We start from the raw sequence: 14,159 nt of genomic DNA on the forward strand, positions 1-14,159 counted from the left end.
GATAACAATACGAAAAATGATAATAGCCTAGTAATATTTAAAATGAAATCTTCATCTACTTCATCATCAATCTCCACATTTATTAGTCCTTTCCACCCCAACTAACATTTGCATTATTTTTATTTATGTATTTAAAGAAGGAAAATGGTAAAAGGTGTGAGAGCAATGACAAACATGGATTAAGTTGCTTCAAGAACATATTGCTGTGAAACCTCTATCTTATTAATTTCAGAGTTGCTTTCTTTATGGCAATATTGTTTTCTATGAGAGTTGTTTTTATTTATTTATATATTTTATGAAAAATCACAACAACAGAAAACATGATAACATAAAGTATAAATATCATTGCACCAATAATAAAAATCATAATCTATAGAAAAAACACTTTTAAAGAATAAAAATAAAATTTAACGCCTGGAGCGTAGCTTTTATGCCCGGGACTTACGTCCTAAATTCTAGGGTGTATGTCCTCCAGATCTAAGCCTTTTATTTGTGCCCTAGAGCATTTTTGGTACGCCTTGCCCTGGGACCCCGAAAACGCCTCTGAAAACACGAGTGCCTATATAAGTATAATTTGATCTTTTTTATACTAAAATTAAGTAATTTAACCGTGTTAGAATGATATATTTTGATTGTACTGGGGATTCACATCGGTCCGCACAAATAGTATTATTTGAAGGTTGGTCTTTAACTTTTATTTTCATTTTTAAAATTTTACAAAAATATATTCAGTGTAAATCTTTTCTTGCCAGTTTAATAAAGATGATCAATTGAATCACGTAAGTTTTGCTCATTCGATCAAACTTGTGGATAATTTTTAATCAAGTTATTCTCTACTTGACATAAGTTGTGAATAAGTCAAAGTCTGTTAATACTGCTAGAGTTGTGAACAATTTAACAAGATAAGTGGAATGAAGATTCTCTCAATAGTGCTTTTCGAGACTTCACTCTCCCCCCACGAATAAGTAAGCCCCATCAGTCTGGGCGAAGATGGGGATAAAGAGTAAGGATTGAAGCCCACTTAGCTCTGTCAGGCACAGGACAGGGTTAGCTCTGTCAAAATATAATTTTTCATTCTTCTAAATATATAACTTCGAAACTACTTTTATACAAATTCTCTAAATGTGTAAAAAATTCAAACAATGATCTTAAATAATACTTACTCTGTTTCAATTTATGTGAATCTATTTCCTTATAAGTACATGTCAAAAAGAATGATCTCTTTTTATAATTGGAAACAATTTATTTTTATGAAATGATTTATAGCCATATAAACTATACGTGACTCATTTAACACCATAAATTTAAAAATTTCTTATGTTTTTTAGATTCCATAATTAATTAAATGGGTTAATATAAATTAAAACAGAGAATGTAACAAATTTTATACCCAATGTTTTTCACAATACATGAGGCTGCGCTCGAGGAGTCTTGCCCCCTTTCACATGAGCCGTTAATGAGTTTCCATGCGTGTCATGTTTCACCGAAAGATTATCCCCTTAGCCGGCCCCACCAAATTTTCTCTCTCCATCACGCAACGCATTTTGCACACACAATTGACTCTGCCAAACAGGGCCCCCACTGTCCCCTTCCCTATCCCTATTCTCCCTAACTTTATTTCCTTCCCGTCTCAGAAATTTCCACGTAACTCTAAAAACAACTCCACATGGTCAATGATCACCTTTCCTAACTATCTCCGATCACCGCCCAATTCACCAACCTAGGTTTTCATAACTCTCGTTCCTAGCAAGCTCAATCCCCCCATGATCGAGGGTGATAATACAGTAGAACAGTGCACTTCAATTAAGGATAATATGGATGACAAGCAGCTGATCCGAGTTCCTCCGCCACGTGGCGAGAAGACGAAGAGAGGAAGGCCGCCACGTGGAGAAACGGCGATGAGAGCTTCGCAAGCGAAGAGACAGCGATTGGTGGAGGAGGAGGAAGGGGAAGATGTTTGCTTTATTTGTTTCGATGGTGGTTCTCTTGTCCTTTGCGATCGCAAGTCAGTAATTTCGCTCTTCTCACAAATTAAGTTTCTATGTTTGCCTCCTTTTTACCCTTTTGTTGCCAAGTTTACTCACTTTCAGCTAAAATTCATATACTACTTCTTCATAATTTGTAGCGTAAAAGCGCTTTTCTAATTTCTTCCATATTGTTTGCTTTTAAGCTCCCGTTTGGCCATAGATTCTTGAAGTTGAAACTTGAAAATTGAAGTTCTGATTTTTGGACCTTGAAGTGTGTTTGGACATGCATTTTACTCGGGAAAAAATTTGAAGTTTTGTGAGTGGAAGTGAAATTTCTCCCAAACACTGGTCTGAGCCAGTTTTTGGAACTTGAAAATATTTTTGAAAATCTGATCAAATTTCATGGACAAAAAGATATTTGAAGATAAATTTTCAAAAGCTGATAAAAACTCTATGGCCAAAGGCTAGCTAAATGTTTTGAGATTTGGGAGTGGTTGATTGATTGTACTGATTATTGGTTTTCTGAACTGTTAAGGGGGTGTCCGAAGGCATACCATCCAGCTTGTATTAAGCGAGATGAGGCATTTTTCCGCTCCAAGGCTAAATGGAACTGCGGTATGTACCTACCTCTGCTTCTACTCCAACTAAAAGGACCTGTTTACTTCATTTAGTTATCTGGGCTTGGTTTTTGTTCCCATCTCTTTTTGTTTTATCTTGTGTATATGCGATTTTTCTGGATCTTTTATTGCACCTTGAAGAGAATATACCACATCGAGAACCCTGAGCTCCTTATAAGGCTTGAGCAATCCTCCTCCCTTTGAGCTAGCTTTTGGGGTGTGAATTAGGCCCAATGCCTAATTTGTGAATTTTGTCTTTGATGTGCAATTGCTAGTTAGTCCATTTACTTGACTTAGATATAAGGAAAGATCATATAGATTTCTGTTTGATGATAGATTTGATCCGTGAGGGCCGGGCACATTACAAGCTGTAATGTCGTAGAACTTGTGCATCTGGCATTTAGTTCAGCTATTTTACAGATAATTACCATATTATTCATGTGCATATTTTCTGTTGTAATCATGATCTGTTCCCATGATTTGTACTCTATATTTGTAACATGCTCGAAATGGTTGCTACTTTCAAACATTTTTTGGGAAGTGAAGACCTGAAGACAATCTTTCGCAGCCCTGCATTACTGTAGGTGATAATCTAACTTATCCTACAATAATACCAATACCAATTACTCCTCAAAATTCCAAGCTATTTGGAGTTTGAGTCGATTATATGAATCCTCACTATTCATTTCGCTCCAACTGGACACATTCGATTCAAATATTCAATAAGCATCTAACTCTCTTTGCTCCGTTTTCCCTTTATCTTTGCACTTGTCAAAGAGAATCTTACAACAATAACAGCAACAACAACAACATACCCAGTGTAATCCCACAAGCGGATCTGGGGAGGGTAGGATGTACGCAGACCTTACCCCTACCTTTGTGTGGTAGAGAGGTTGTATCTGATAGACCCTCGGCTCAAAAGAAATATATCCAACGCAGGATCATCAAAGAGAACCTTGAAAACACATTTTTACTTTGGGGTAATCTCAAAAAAAAAAAATTCTCAATGCGAAACTGGAAAAAGAAACTAAATCTCCATGACACAAAGAGAAACAAGGATCAGGTTCCTTTTAAATTTAAAAATAAAAGAAAAAGAAAAAAAAAATGAACAAGGATCAGATTATTTGATTAAACTAACCTTAGACAAAGGAGGAGAGATGGAAGATTGTCCCCGCATATATTTGGTGGATAGTGTGGAAAGAAAGAAATCAGAGATGTTTTGAAGACAAAAAGAATGACCTACAGAAGTTCAAGATGAATTGCTTAGCTCTTTATTATATTTGGTGTAAACAGGAAATGTTAGTGCAAACAGAAGAATCTTTGATGTTTTAGACTATCTGTAAGGAAGATAAAATATAGGGTAACAAGATGTAAGCATACTTTTGAAGGGGGACTACATATTTTGATGTAGTATACTTGTGGATATATAGAGTAACTGTTACCATTCTCAATTTTTTTTTTTTTTTTTTTTTTTTTAAAAAAAAAAAAAAAAAGACCTTAGACAATCAGAATAAATGGTACCATAGAAAAATTATAAATTGAACTATATCTAAGCTGTGAATTAAATTGAATAGCTTCATTCTTTGGATTGCTCAAGAGAAACCTTGGTGTAACTAACTCGATAAAACTATTAGTTTTCATCAAAGTAATGTTAGAATAAGCTGCAAAGAATCTATAGGTCTGAAGTGGATAAAGGCTAATTTTTGAACAATTTTGGTATGTCATACTAATAGTTAATGTGATCGAAGACATTCTCTTTGTTGAGCAGTGTACCACCTACCATCATTATTTTCTGTGTGTATATATGTATGTATACATTCCACACGCACAACATATACACTAACTGTATATGTATGTGTGTGTGTGTAATCGGAGACACTATGATGATGTGCATTATATCCGGAGAATCTATATTCACAGCAGGTTTACCACCACAAACATATAAAAATATCAAGGACTTTATCAAAATTAAACACCAAATATACATGGAAACGTCGCTGATTGGCACGTGTACTGCTGAGTATTTTCTCCATTTCATTTCAAGTTTAGTACAATTGTTTTTGAACTTCAAAGGATTCGGTTCCGCAAATATGTTATGTTTGAATTTTTGGTCAACAATGTTCATGAACGACTAAGTTAATAATAAAAAATGAAAAGATTTTTAAACTATAAGTCTTGAAGTAGTTGCTTAAAGTTGTAATCAAATAGAATATCATAATAGATGCATATGATTTTCTATTGATTATCACATCACCACCCCCAGCTGCTTGCATGACATAACATTCTATTGATTATCACATCACCACCCCCAGATGCTTACATGACATAACATTCTCAAATTACCTTTATTTTCAGGTTGGCATGTTTGTAGTGTTTGTCAAAAGGCTTCCCACTATATGTGCTATACTTGTACATATTCAGTGTGCAAAGGATGTACAAAAAATGCTGATTTCTTGTGTGTTCGAAGAAACAAAGGCTTTTGCTCAACATGCATGAGAATTGTCATGCTGATTGAGAATATAGACCAAGGGATCAAGGAGATGGTATGCTGTGCCCCATATCTCATTACTGATTATTAGTTTGATATTTCATGATATCATCAAGTCTAAATAGCAAGATATCCCCTCAAACTTGGCGAGATTTGTCAGTTAGACACCCACAATTAGCTAGTGACCAGATAGGCACCTCTATTTGATAAAATTGTGATCATGTGTGTTCCACTTAAATCTAAGCGCGTGAGACCTTAATCAGAATAATATTGAATTTTACATGGACCCATACTTCCACCTTTTTGCTAGAAAACTTTCATGGTTTATTCCAATTTACTTGTGCAATTTGCTCAAACTCCCATTTTATCGCTCGGCAACAATGAGATGATAGGAAGAACACCCAATCAACTTGGCAGGTTAACGGCACCACTCTGTCACTGACTTTTAACAAGTTGACAGGCCAAATCCCAGAGTCTATTGCAGGACTACCAAATCTTCGGCACCTTGGTTTATCTAGAAATGCTCTCTTAGATCCTTTGCCTATTGCCTTCTCCATGAAGTCAATAGACCTTTCTTATAACAATTTCAATCTGGGAACAGTGCCAGAATGGATTAGAAACAGAGAACTTTCTGATGTCAACTTAACAGACTGTAAACTTCGTGGGACACTTCCAAAAGTCACAATCCCTGATTCCATGAACTCCATAGGCCTATCAGGTAACTTCTCCATGGATGGTATATCAAATTTCTTTGAACATATGTCAAGCTTGCAAAAGGTAAAGATATCACACAGCCAGTTTAAACCTGATGTTGCTGGGTTCAAATTGCCGATGGAATTTCATCTCTTGACCTCTGTTCAGACAAGCTTTTCGGGTCTCTTTCAAGGATGTTAAGCAACAAGACAAGTAAATTCTCTGAGGCAATTAATGCCTCAAACAATCAACTTTTTGGAAACATCCCCAAGTTCAGTGGTGGCTTAAACAGTGAAGAAACCACAACGTCAGCCACCTTCAAACAACCTGAAAACATGGCCAGAGAATGTATTCTGGCGATGAACCAACTTTTCTCCTGTACCATATTCTTCTGATTTCCCAAAATTCGTGGCGATGCTTGGAGTTGCAATCGAAAATTTGTAGGTATTTTTCAATATTTTAAATATAATTATAGGTGGAATTTCTATAGGAAAATATTACACGTGACATTTGTTTATTTGTTCATCCGTCACATCAACAGTGAGTGTTTTCACGCGAACATAGGTGTCCACGAGACACACCTCTGCCAGGTAGAGGTATTCAAATGGTCACTAGCAATGGAGTGTGTAAACAAATCGTGCCAAGTTTGAGGGGCTATCTAAGTATTTGGCCTTTCATTAATTTATTTCTATTTTGAGAAAGATTGATGCCTTTACCTGTGAATAATATATATAAAGAATGTCACGTTTTCCAGGAACAGATCTGATCATCAGTTCTAATTACTAAAAAAATTTCAGGCATTTTTCCTATCATGCCTTGCCAGATTTGTAAATAATCATATAAAGAAAGACATAGTTTTGTTTAAATTTTGTTCACAGATAGTATTACTGTGTCCTTTTTCATTTTCTTTTACTTCTGCAGAAAAAAAGGAAGGAATCTTGGTTTTGATACTTGTCTGCCATTAGCATTTAACTTTGTGTGCCTGAAATCTTTTCAGGTTCAAGTAGATTTTGATGACAAAAGTAACTGGGAGTATCTCTTCAAGGTATATTGGATGTTCTTAAAAGAAAAATTATCCTTAACACAAAGTGAACTTATTCAAGCTAAAAATCCCTGGAAAGGATCAGATGCAGTACATGCTAAGCAACAGCGACTACCTTTTGGTCATCCTGTTGCATTTGATGGCAAAGGTATTGCGAGCAAGTCTCTAGGCCATCTGGAGCTGAATAAACCCAAAGAATTGCTGGAGCCACCTTGCAAGGACCCTCCAATCGCTGAAATCCAAACAATTGCTGAGGCTGAAAATATAAGGTCTCCTGGTTGTACTCCGCAGTTGGAGCAAGCGCAGCCCATAGAGCTAGAGTTACAGAGTAAAGATTCTTTAAAGACAGAAGAAGCAAGCACCGCAACGGCGACATCACTGAATGGATGCAAAGCATGGGCGTCCAAAGAGCTTTTGGAGTTTGTTGCACACATGAAGAATGGTGATACTTCTGCTCTATCACATTTTGAGGTCCAGGCACTATTACTAAAGTACATAAAGAGAAATAAGCTTCGAGATCCTCGTCAGAAAAGTCAAATAATTTGTGATTCGAGGCTTAAAAGTCTTTTTGGAAAACATCGTGCTGGCCACATAGAAATGTTAAAGCTTCTTGAATATCACTTTCTGATAAATGAGGATTCACAGAGGAGTGCGTTTATACCAGCTGGAATTGTTGGAACTGTTACTAACCGTGCGGAGGCTGATGATAATAATGATACATCGTTCTTGATCAATAAAACTAAGAAACGTAAATCTCGTAAACACTCTGAAGAAAGTTTAGTGCAGATAAATCTAGATGAGTATGCAGCAATTGATGCTCATAATATCAATCTCATATATTTGCGGCGTGACTTGATGGAGAGTCTTATTGAAGATATGGAGAAGTTCCAAGGCAGAGTTATTGGCTCAGTTGTCCGGATAAGAATATCTGGTAACAATCAGAAGCAAGATATGTACAGGCTTGTCCATGTCGTAGGTACTGAGGTTTCTTAAAAGCTTTCTTTAACTACTCATGATGATGTAAATAAGATTTTATTCTAGTTTCCGGATTACATAATATCTTCCACTCAGGTACAAGCAAGGCATCTGTTCCATATAAGATTGGGGATAAGACAGCTGATGTACTGCTTGAAGTATTAAACTTAAACAAGAAAGAGGTTCTTCCTATTGATTCTATTTCAAATCAAGATTTCTCTGAGGTAATTACATACGAGCGATTGTTCCTTGTTCACTACTTTGAATTGCAAGGTTTTACATTTATTAATGAATAGCTTCATTTTCATGTCTACAAATGGTACATAAAACCTTTTTCTTCTTAGTTCTGTGAAGAAAAATATAATTTGGACGTAATTCAATCTCAGAAGTTAGCTAAAGAGGTCAGGCTTGTTCATGATCATATAAAGGTGTTACAGTCCATGCCCTCAACCAATATAGGAACTGACATCCTTCAGTATGCTCGGAGTTGACATTTGGAGTCTTGATAACATAATTTGAGTCCCAACAATGGGTTGTCTAGTATCATGGATGAGTTTGGTTCGTGGCTGTTATATGTTAAGAAAAATGGACCTTGGATCTAACTCCATTCTAGAAGTTAACTCATGTGGAAAATTGTTTGGAACCATATAAAAAGACTACCACCAAGACTTTAGCCTAGTGATATCGGGGCATCTACCACACAATAGGTGTGGTTGCAATTAGTTTTATTCCACTTCTCCTTGTTATTCTCCCTATGTAATAATAAAAAGTTTTTTTTAATTTTTAATTTTTTTTTTTTATTTTTTAAAGTGACTACAACTTATACCTTCAACAATGCGGGACTCTCAACAATCTCTACTGCTCTGCCACCTTAATATGTTGTCCCTGTAAAGGATATATGGCTATTTCAGCAGGTGACTGGTGTTGATTTAGATGATTTTTTTAATAATTTGTTGGCATTTCTTCAGGATGAATGCAGAAGATTACGTCAAATTATAAAATGTGGGCTTGTCAAGCGACTGACCATAGTAAGTGTTCAACCTGCTGTTACTTTTAAGTTTTACTTTAGGATATCACGACGGCTGACTAAATGATGCTAATTCTTCTACATAGGGCGAGATACAGAAGAAAGCGATGGAACTTCGTGCAGTAAAACTCAATGATGTATGTCAGTTGCTTTTCAATAGTGATCACACCTTTTCATTATTCATTGCAATTTGCTCTCTTAGTATTTGTAAATGGAGATGTTTCCCTTGATAGAATGGTCATGCAAAATTAATTGGAATGATAATGAATGGGCCGCAAGTAAATCAGACTGGGAGGAGCATAATTAAGTCCTTCAAATGTTTTTAAAGGGTTTCCTTTCTTTTCTTTTAAATCATATTTAATGACCATGGATATGAGTATTCATCTGGGTATAATTCAATATTTTTAACTTTATTTTTAGCAAGCTTTTGCATGATTTTGAAGGGCCTAAATGAAGTTCTCATACCAATGTATCTCGTTAGTATGTCTAGGCAAGGAACAGGCCATGCAAGGAACAGGCCATGCAACATAGTGTGTTAGTAATATTTTGCATTGATATTAGTATTTGGAGATGGAAATATTTCACTTGGTCATGTAAATTTAATTGGAACAGGGAGGAATGGGTTAAGTAAATTGGGTGGAAGGAGTATAGTTTGATCTTTAAACTGCGTGTAAAGGTTTTCTGTCCTTTCCTTTTCGAATTCTTTTGTGCTTCATATTTGGGTGGTACCTAATGCACAAAGAAACTGCAGCCAAATGAAGGTAAGGCTATTGATTTCTGAATTGTAATGTATCTCTACACATTTTGTTGCTCCACATTCCAAAGTAGGTAAACTATTCCAACTCATAAACAAAAGTTGGTAGATTGTTGTAGCTACTCTCATGGAACTTAAATATTTTTGTATTCGAAGATGTTATACTGTTACTATTTTAAAAAAAGATGTTATATATGCTGTGTTGTGATGGGCTTTTGCTTCTTTATTTTCGAAAAAAGGACAGTCTCTGGAAGAAGAGATCCTGCGACTCAACAATCTTCGTGATAGAGCAAGTGAGAAAGGGCGTAAGAAAGAATATCCTTTTCTCTGTTGAAACAGTTTACCTTTATACTTTTGTTATCTCAAGATCAGATTGATGCCTCCAACTGAAATAGCAGAGGCACCATATATTGAAACTGTGTTTTTCTTCATTTCTCTTGATCCACACTTTTATTGACAGTTCCATATGTTTCTAATCTGTTTACCTTTACAAATGGATAATTTAGTTTATAGCATGAGGGAAAGAAAAAAAGAGTAGGTCAGAGGTTGGTCCCAAACAGGGAGTGGATTCATCTAAATTACACTGAGAAGGTTGGTCCCAAACAGGGATATAACTAGTTTGAATTACATTTCTGTGAGGTTAGCATTACTTTGGAAAAAAAAAAAAACTAGACCCACATACTTCTTTTCGCCATCATATGATCAGATGGAACCAACCTCAAACTTGTTTTTTTTTTTTTCCTCATATACAAAATAAGTCAGCCGTTGGTTCCAAACAGGGACAAACTATTTTGAATTACATTTCAATGAGGTTGAAGTTACTTTTGAAAAAAAAAAGACTGGACCAGAGTAAAATGCAAGTACTGTTTTTCTCATTGGTATAAGCAGGTGGATAAATTTACTTGGTGTTAATAGTAGTGCTTCTCAAATATATTTAATCAATAATTATTTTGATACGGTTCTGACTATTTTTGATAGTCAGGATCTTCACATACATTAGTAGTATTTACCATTTTATGAACTCAAAACACATTTTAAAAAATGAACCAATCGTATCTACCTTTTCTTTCTGCAATCACCTCTTATAAATAGAGTAGCAGAAATGAATTGTGTTATGTAGATAGCTTATGCTATAGAAATATGTAAACTAAATCTTTTACGATGAATAAGAGTAAACCATGAAATTGCTGCTGGAGCATAGTGCTGTTGTTAACTCACAATTTTCAGTTCAACATCTATATCAATTGGGAGATTTATTAGATCTCGCTGTAAAAGATTGATTTCCATATTCTTCTTTGAATAAGAGCAGTTGATTTCAATATATGTGGATATCATTCTCTGCACTTGTTTATTGGAGAAGACTTTGAGCATGGGTACGAGGACTTCCTTGACACTTCCCACGCTCAGAGAATGTGTAGAGAAACTAGTGCTTCTGAAGATGCCTGAAGAACATCAGCGGAGGCTACGTGCAATTCCAGAAGTGCATGCTGATCCAAAGATGGATCCTAATTATGAAACTGAAGAAGATGCTGGAGAATCTGACGAAAAAAAACAAGGTTACATCATTTTGTTTTACCAATTTATTGGCGATCTTTTTTTATTGGCGCAACTTGAAAGATTTGCTTACTGTTGATGGTAATGTAATGCAGCTGAATATGGGGGGCCAAAATACACTAGATTTTGTAGAAGGGAAGACAAGCTTATGTCTTCACGGAGGAAAGGTAAGTTGGTTGTTGTACTAGCAAGTCTTTCAAAAGTCGATTTTTCGTGAGCTAAGTAGAATCTTTGTTTTTTTATCCAGATAAAGAGGGACCTATCATGGTTCGATGTAAAGTGAGTGAGAAAAGAGAGGCTCATGGATATATTATGAAGAAGCTCGGGAATCAAGGTACTGCATGTCAGGCTGTGGATAGGTCTTCATCTGAAACTTCAATTACAAGCTTCTCGACAGTGAACTCAACATCCACTAACAATAGTGAAACAGACAAGCTTTGGCATTACCGTGACCCTAGTGGTAGAATACAAGGACCATTTTCAGTGACGCAGTTGAGAAAATGGAATAAGTCGGGGCTTTTCCCACTTGATATGAGGATATGGACAAATGATGAGCACCATGACTCAGTACTTTTAACAAATGCACTAAATGGGCTGTTCCATACAGCTCCTCAGGTGCATGGTGAGATTTCCCACCAGTCTCAGGAGCTTGGTGCTGTTTCTGTTAACAGTAGTATTGGGTGGTGTGAAAGTGCAGCTAAAACAGGGAGAGAATGTGGAGATAGGGAAGTACCTCGGCACCTCCGTATTACAAATAACCATTCTAATGGTAATACTGAGACTGCGAGGATGGATGGGCTGTCCTCATGTTCTCCACAATGTTTGAACTTGAATAACTCTTATTCTGACAAACCCAATCCATCCAGCCCAGTCTCTTCATCATGTCATGGGAACGTGCGCGGAGCTCCTCCGCATGAGAAAAGATGCCATGAAATTGTTGATTCTCAGTCCAGTACAGGTCATGGGGTTCAGGACTCGAGTGGAAGCACAATGTTTCAGATATCTCATGGCTGCAACCATAGTATGCAATCTCACAAAAAGAGGCATGTAGGGCAGTCTTCTGGACAGAACTGGAGATCCTCAAACAGCAATAGAAGTTCATTTAACATGAATTCTGGATCTAGTTTTGCCTCAGTTGCCAAGTCAACTGATTCATTTGAACAGAAAGGTATCACAAGTTATCCGGATCTGCCCAGTCCAACCCCAAAAACAAGCTATGACGATATTGAAGCTCAGGCTGCTGAAGAGCTACTTTCTTTGAGTTCGGTTGTTCCAGTATGTGCTTCAAATATCCAGGATTTGCCAAGTCCTACACCAAAATTGGAATGCGAAGCTCCAGTTGGGCAGGCTGCAGCAGAAAAAGAATCTTTAACTTCTAGTTTTCCTGTTCAGGATGCAGGCCCTAGTTGGAGCAGTGCTTCTAGTCTGGTGATCGATGGGGTCCAACTTCCTGAAATAGCTAATGGATTGGGTGGATATTCACCAGCTGCGAAACCATCTTTAGACTCTGATCTTATCTCTGATTCTGCACCGAAACCAGCTGAAGCAGTGGGTAATCATGTCGACACACCTACTTCGGATGCCAACCAACTCAATCATAATTCCTCATGTCATCCAATCTCAAACATATCCGATTGGCGAGCAAACTTTGGTGAGCCAATAGAGTTCAGCACTTTGGATGAGGAATCAGTGTCAGACCTATTAGCCGAAGTTGATGCAATGGAATCTCAAACTCAAAGTGGTATGGGTTCACCAACCTCCGCCATGAGGTGCAGTGAGGAGACAATATCTGTGTGTAAAAGTGACTTTTTCAGCTTTTTTGAGGAGTTTAGTCCCCCACCTGATCCTGCAAAAAATGATGCCTTGGGCTCCACTGAAGATGTACAATTACCTTGCCAATCCTCTCTGACAGATGAACTAGCCGGGACATCACAGGCTGAAGCTTTTGATCCTTTAAAGAGGTCTAGCAGGACTTCATCTCCTAGCAGTGAGGGAGAAACAAAGTCGGCTGATGTTTCCTTTTCCCAGGGGGAAGCTGGGTCCAACGTACCTACACCCTGTACCACGAATAAAACTGCAGTTCCAGTCATCAGCCAGAGTGCAGGACTGGAGGCTATAACCACGGACTGTTGTGCAGCACCTGGAAACATGACTTGCGGTGTACCAGTTCAGGGATTCACAAATGTTATCCGAGGTTGCAGTACGGTGACTGCATTAGGACGTTCAAACATGAATCATTCCCCTTTCACTGGGAATCCATTGTCTGAAAGCCAGTGTATATACTCAGGGGAGAGGTCTGGTGGTCCAAGAGACTTGGTTTTCCAGTAAGGGACTCGGGATTCGGAAGGGATAGGCCATCGCGGTGCATACAGCAATTTGGTGGCAGGAGATACTCTGGACCTCCTCCAAAAGGATGTGTTTGCAAATTTAATGAGGATGGGCATTGCAATAAGGGGGCTTCGTGTGACTACTTGCACCTTTGAAAGAATGAATTCATAGGTGAATTCACGGCAATTGCTTTAATCTTTTTTGTACAACCATTTTTTTTTTTTAAGAGTAAGATAATCAAGATGTAGCTAAAATGTTAGTATAATTTAACTGAAAATTTCAGTTAAAAACGACAGAATACAAAAAAAATTCCCACTGAACCATAATGACCAGGTAGAAACCAGTACACCAAGCAGACAAAAATATTGTATTATCCTTTTATTTGATCCTGAAACTATTGCTCATGTACAAGCTACAGAACTACGGCAGTGATTTGATGATAATCAGGAATTTATACGTAACACATTAGAGAGAACAGGTTCTGCTCTTTTGATGTTGTTTAGTCGTCAATCTTGTTGCCATTTCAAAGGGACTAGTTCAGAGACACTTGGGTAAATTTCCATTACTGCAGTCAATTTTCGGGGAATGCTCGTGAGGGATAATAGACCCGTTTAACCTTGTATAGTTCCTTTTTATACTGGCAACAGCCACACACTTTGTACAGTTACATTACAGCAAATTAGCATTTAGAATCACACGGGCACTAATATGTTG

General features: G+C 37.1%; 1 protein-coding gene across 1 annotated transcript; it reads left to right on the forward strand.

Annotated features, from left to right (window-relative positions):
• The first annotated feature begins 1,571 nt into the window (after window positions 1-1,571).
• Window positions 1,572-13,920, forward strand: LOC132035030 (zinc finger CCCH domain-containing protein 44-like). Its single transcript, XM_059425355.1, has 11 exons — window positions 1,572-2,005; window positions 2,503-2,582; window positions 4,940-5,127; window positions 6,763-7,783; window positions 7,879-8,006; window positions 8,751-8,810; window positions 8,896-8,946; window positions 9,808-9,878; window positions 10,965-11,119; window positions 11,213-11,284; window positions 11,365-13,920. Exons 1-11 carry the CDS (start codon window positions 1,764-1,766, stop codon window positions 13,443-13,445), a joined length of 4,149 nt encoding a protein of 1,382 aa, XP_059281338.1. The 5' UTR covers window positions 1,572-1,763; the 3' UTR covers window positions 13,446-13,920.
• The last annotated feature ends 239 nt before the right edge of the window (window positions 13,921-14,159 follow it).

The sequence above is a fragment of the Lycium ferocissimum genome, chromosome 2, assembly GCF_029784015.1.
Source record: "Lycium ferocissimum isolate CSIRO_LF1 chromosome 2, AGI_CSIRO_Lferr_CH_V1, whole genome shotgun sequence".
In the NCBI taxonomy this organism is placed as follows: domain Eukaryota; kingdom Viridiplantae; phylum Streptophyta; class Magnoliopsida; order Solanales; family Solanaceae; genus Lycium; species Lycium ferocissimum.

Excerpts from the sequence above, each read along its gene's own strand:
- LOC132035030 (XM_059425355.1), top strand. The coding sequence starts at position 1,764 with ATGATCGAGGGTGATAATACAGTAGAACAGTGCACTTCAATTAAGGAT. Across the intron at positions 7,784-7,878 it reads CAGGCTTGTCCATGTCGTAG|GTACAAGCAAGGCATCTGTT; the intron begins GTACTGAGGTTT and ends TCTTCCACTCAG. Across the intron at positions 11,285-11,364 it reads TATGTCTTCACGGAGGAAAG|ATAAAGAGGGACCTATCATG; the intron begins GTAAGTTGGTTG and ends TTTTTTATCCAG.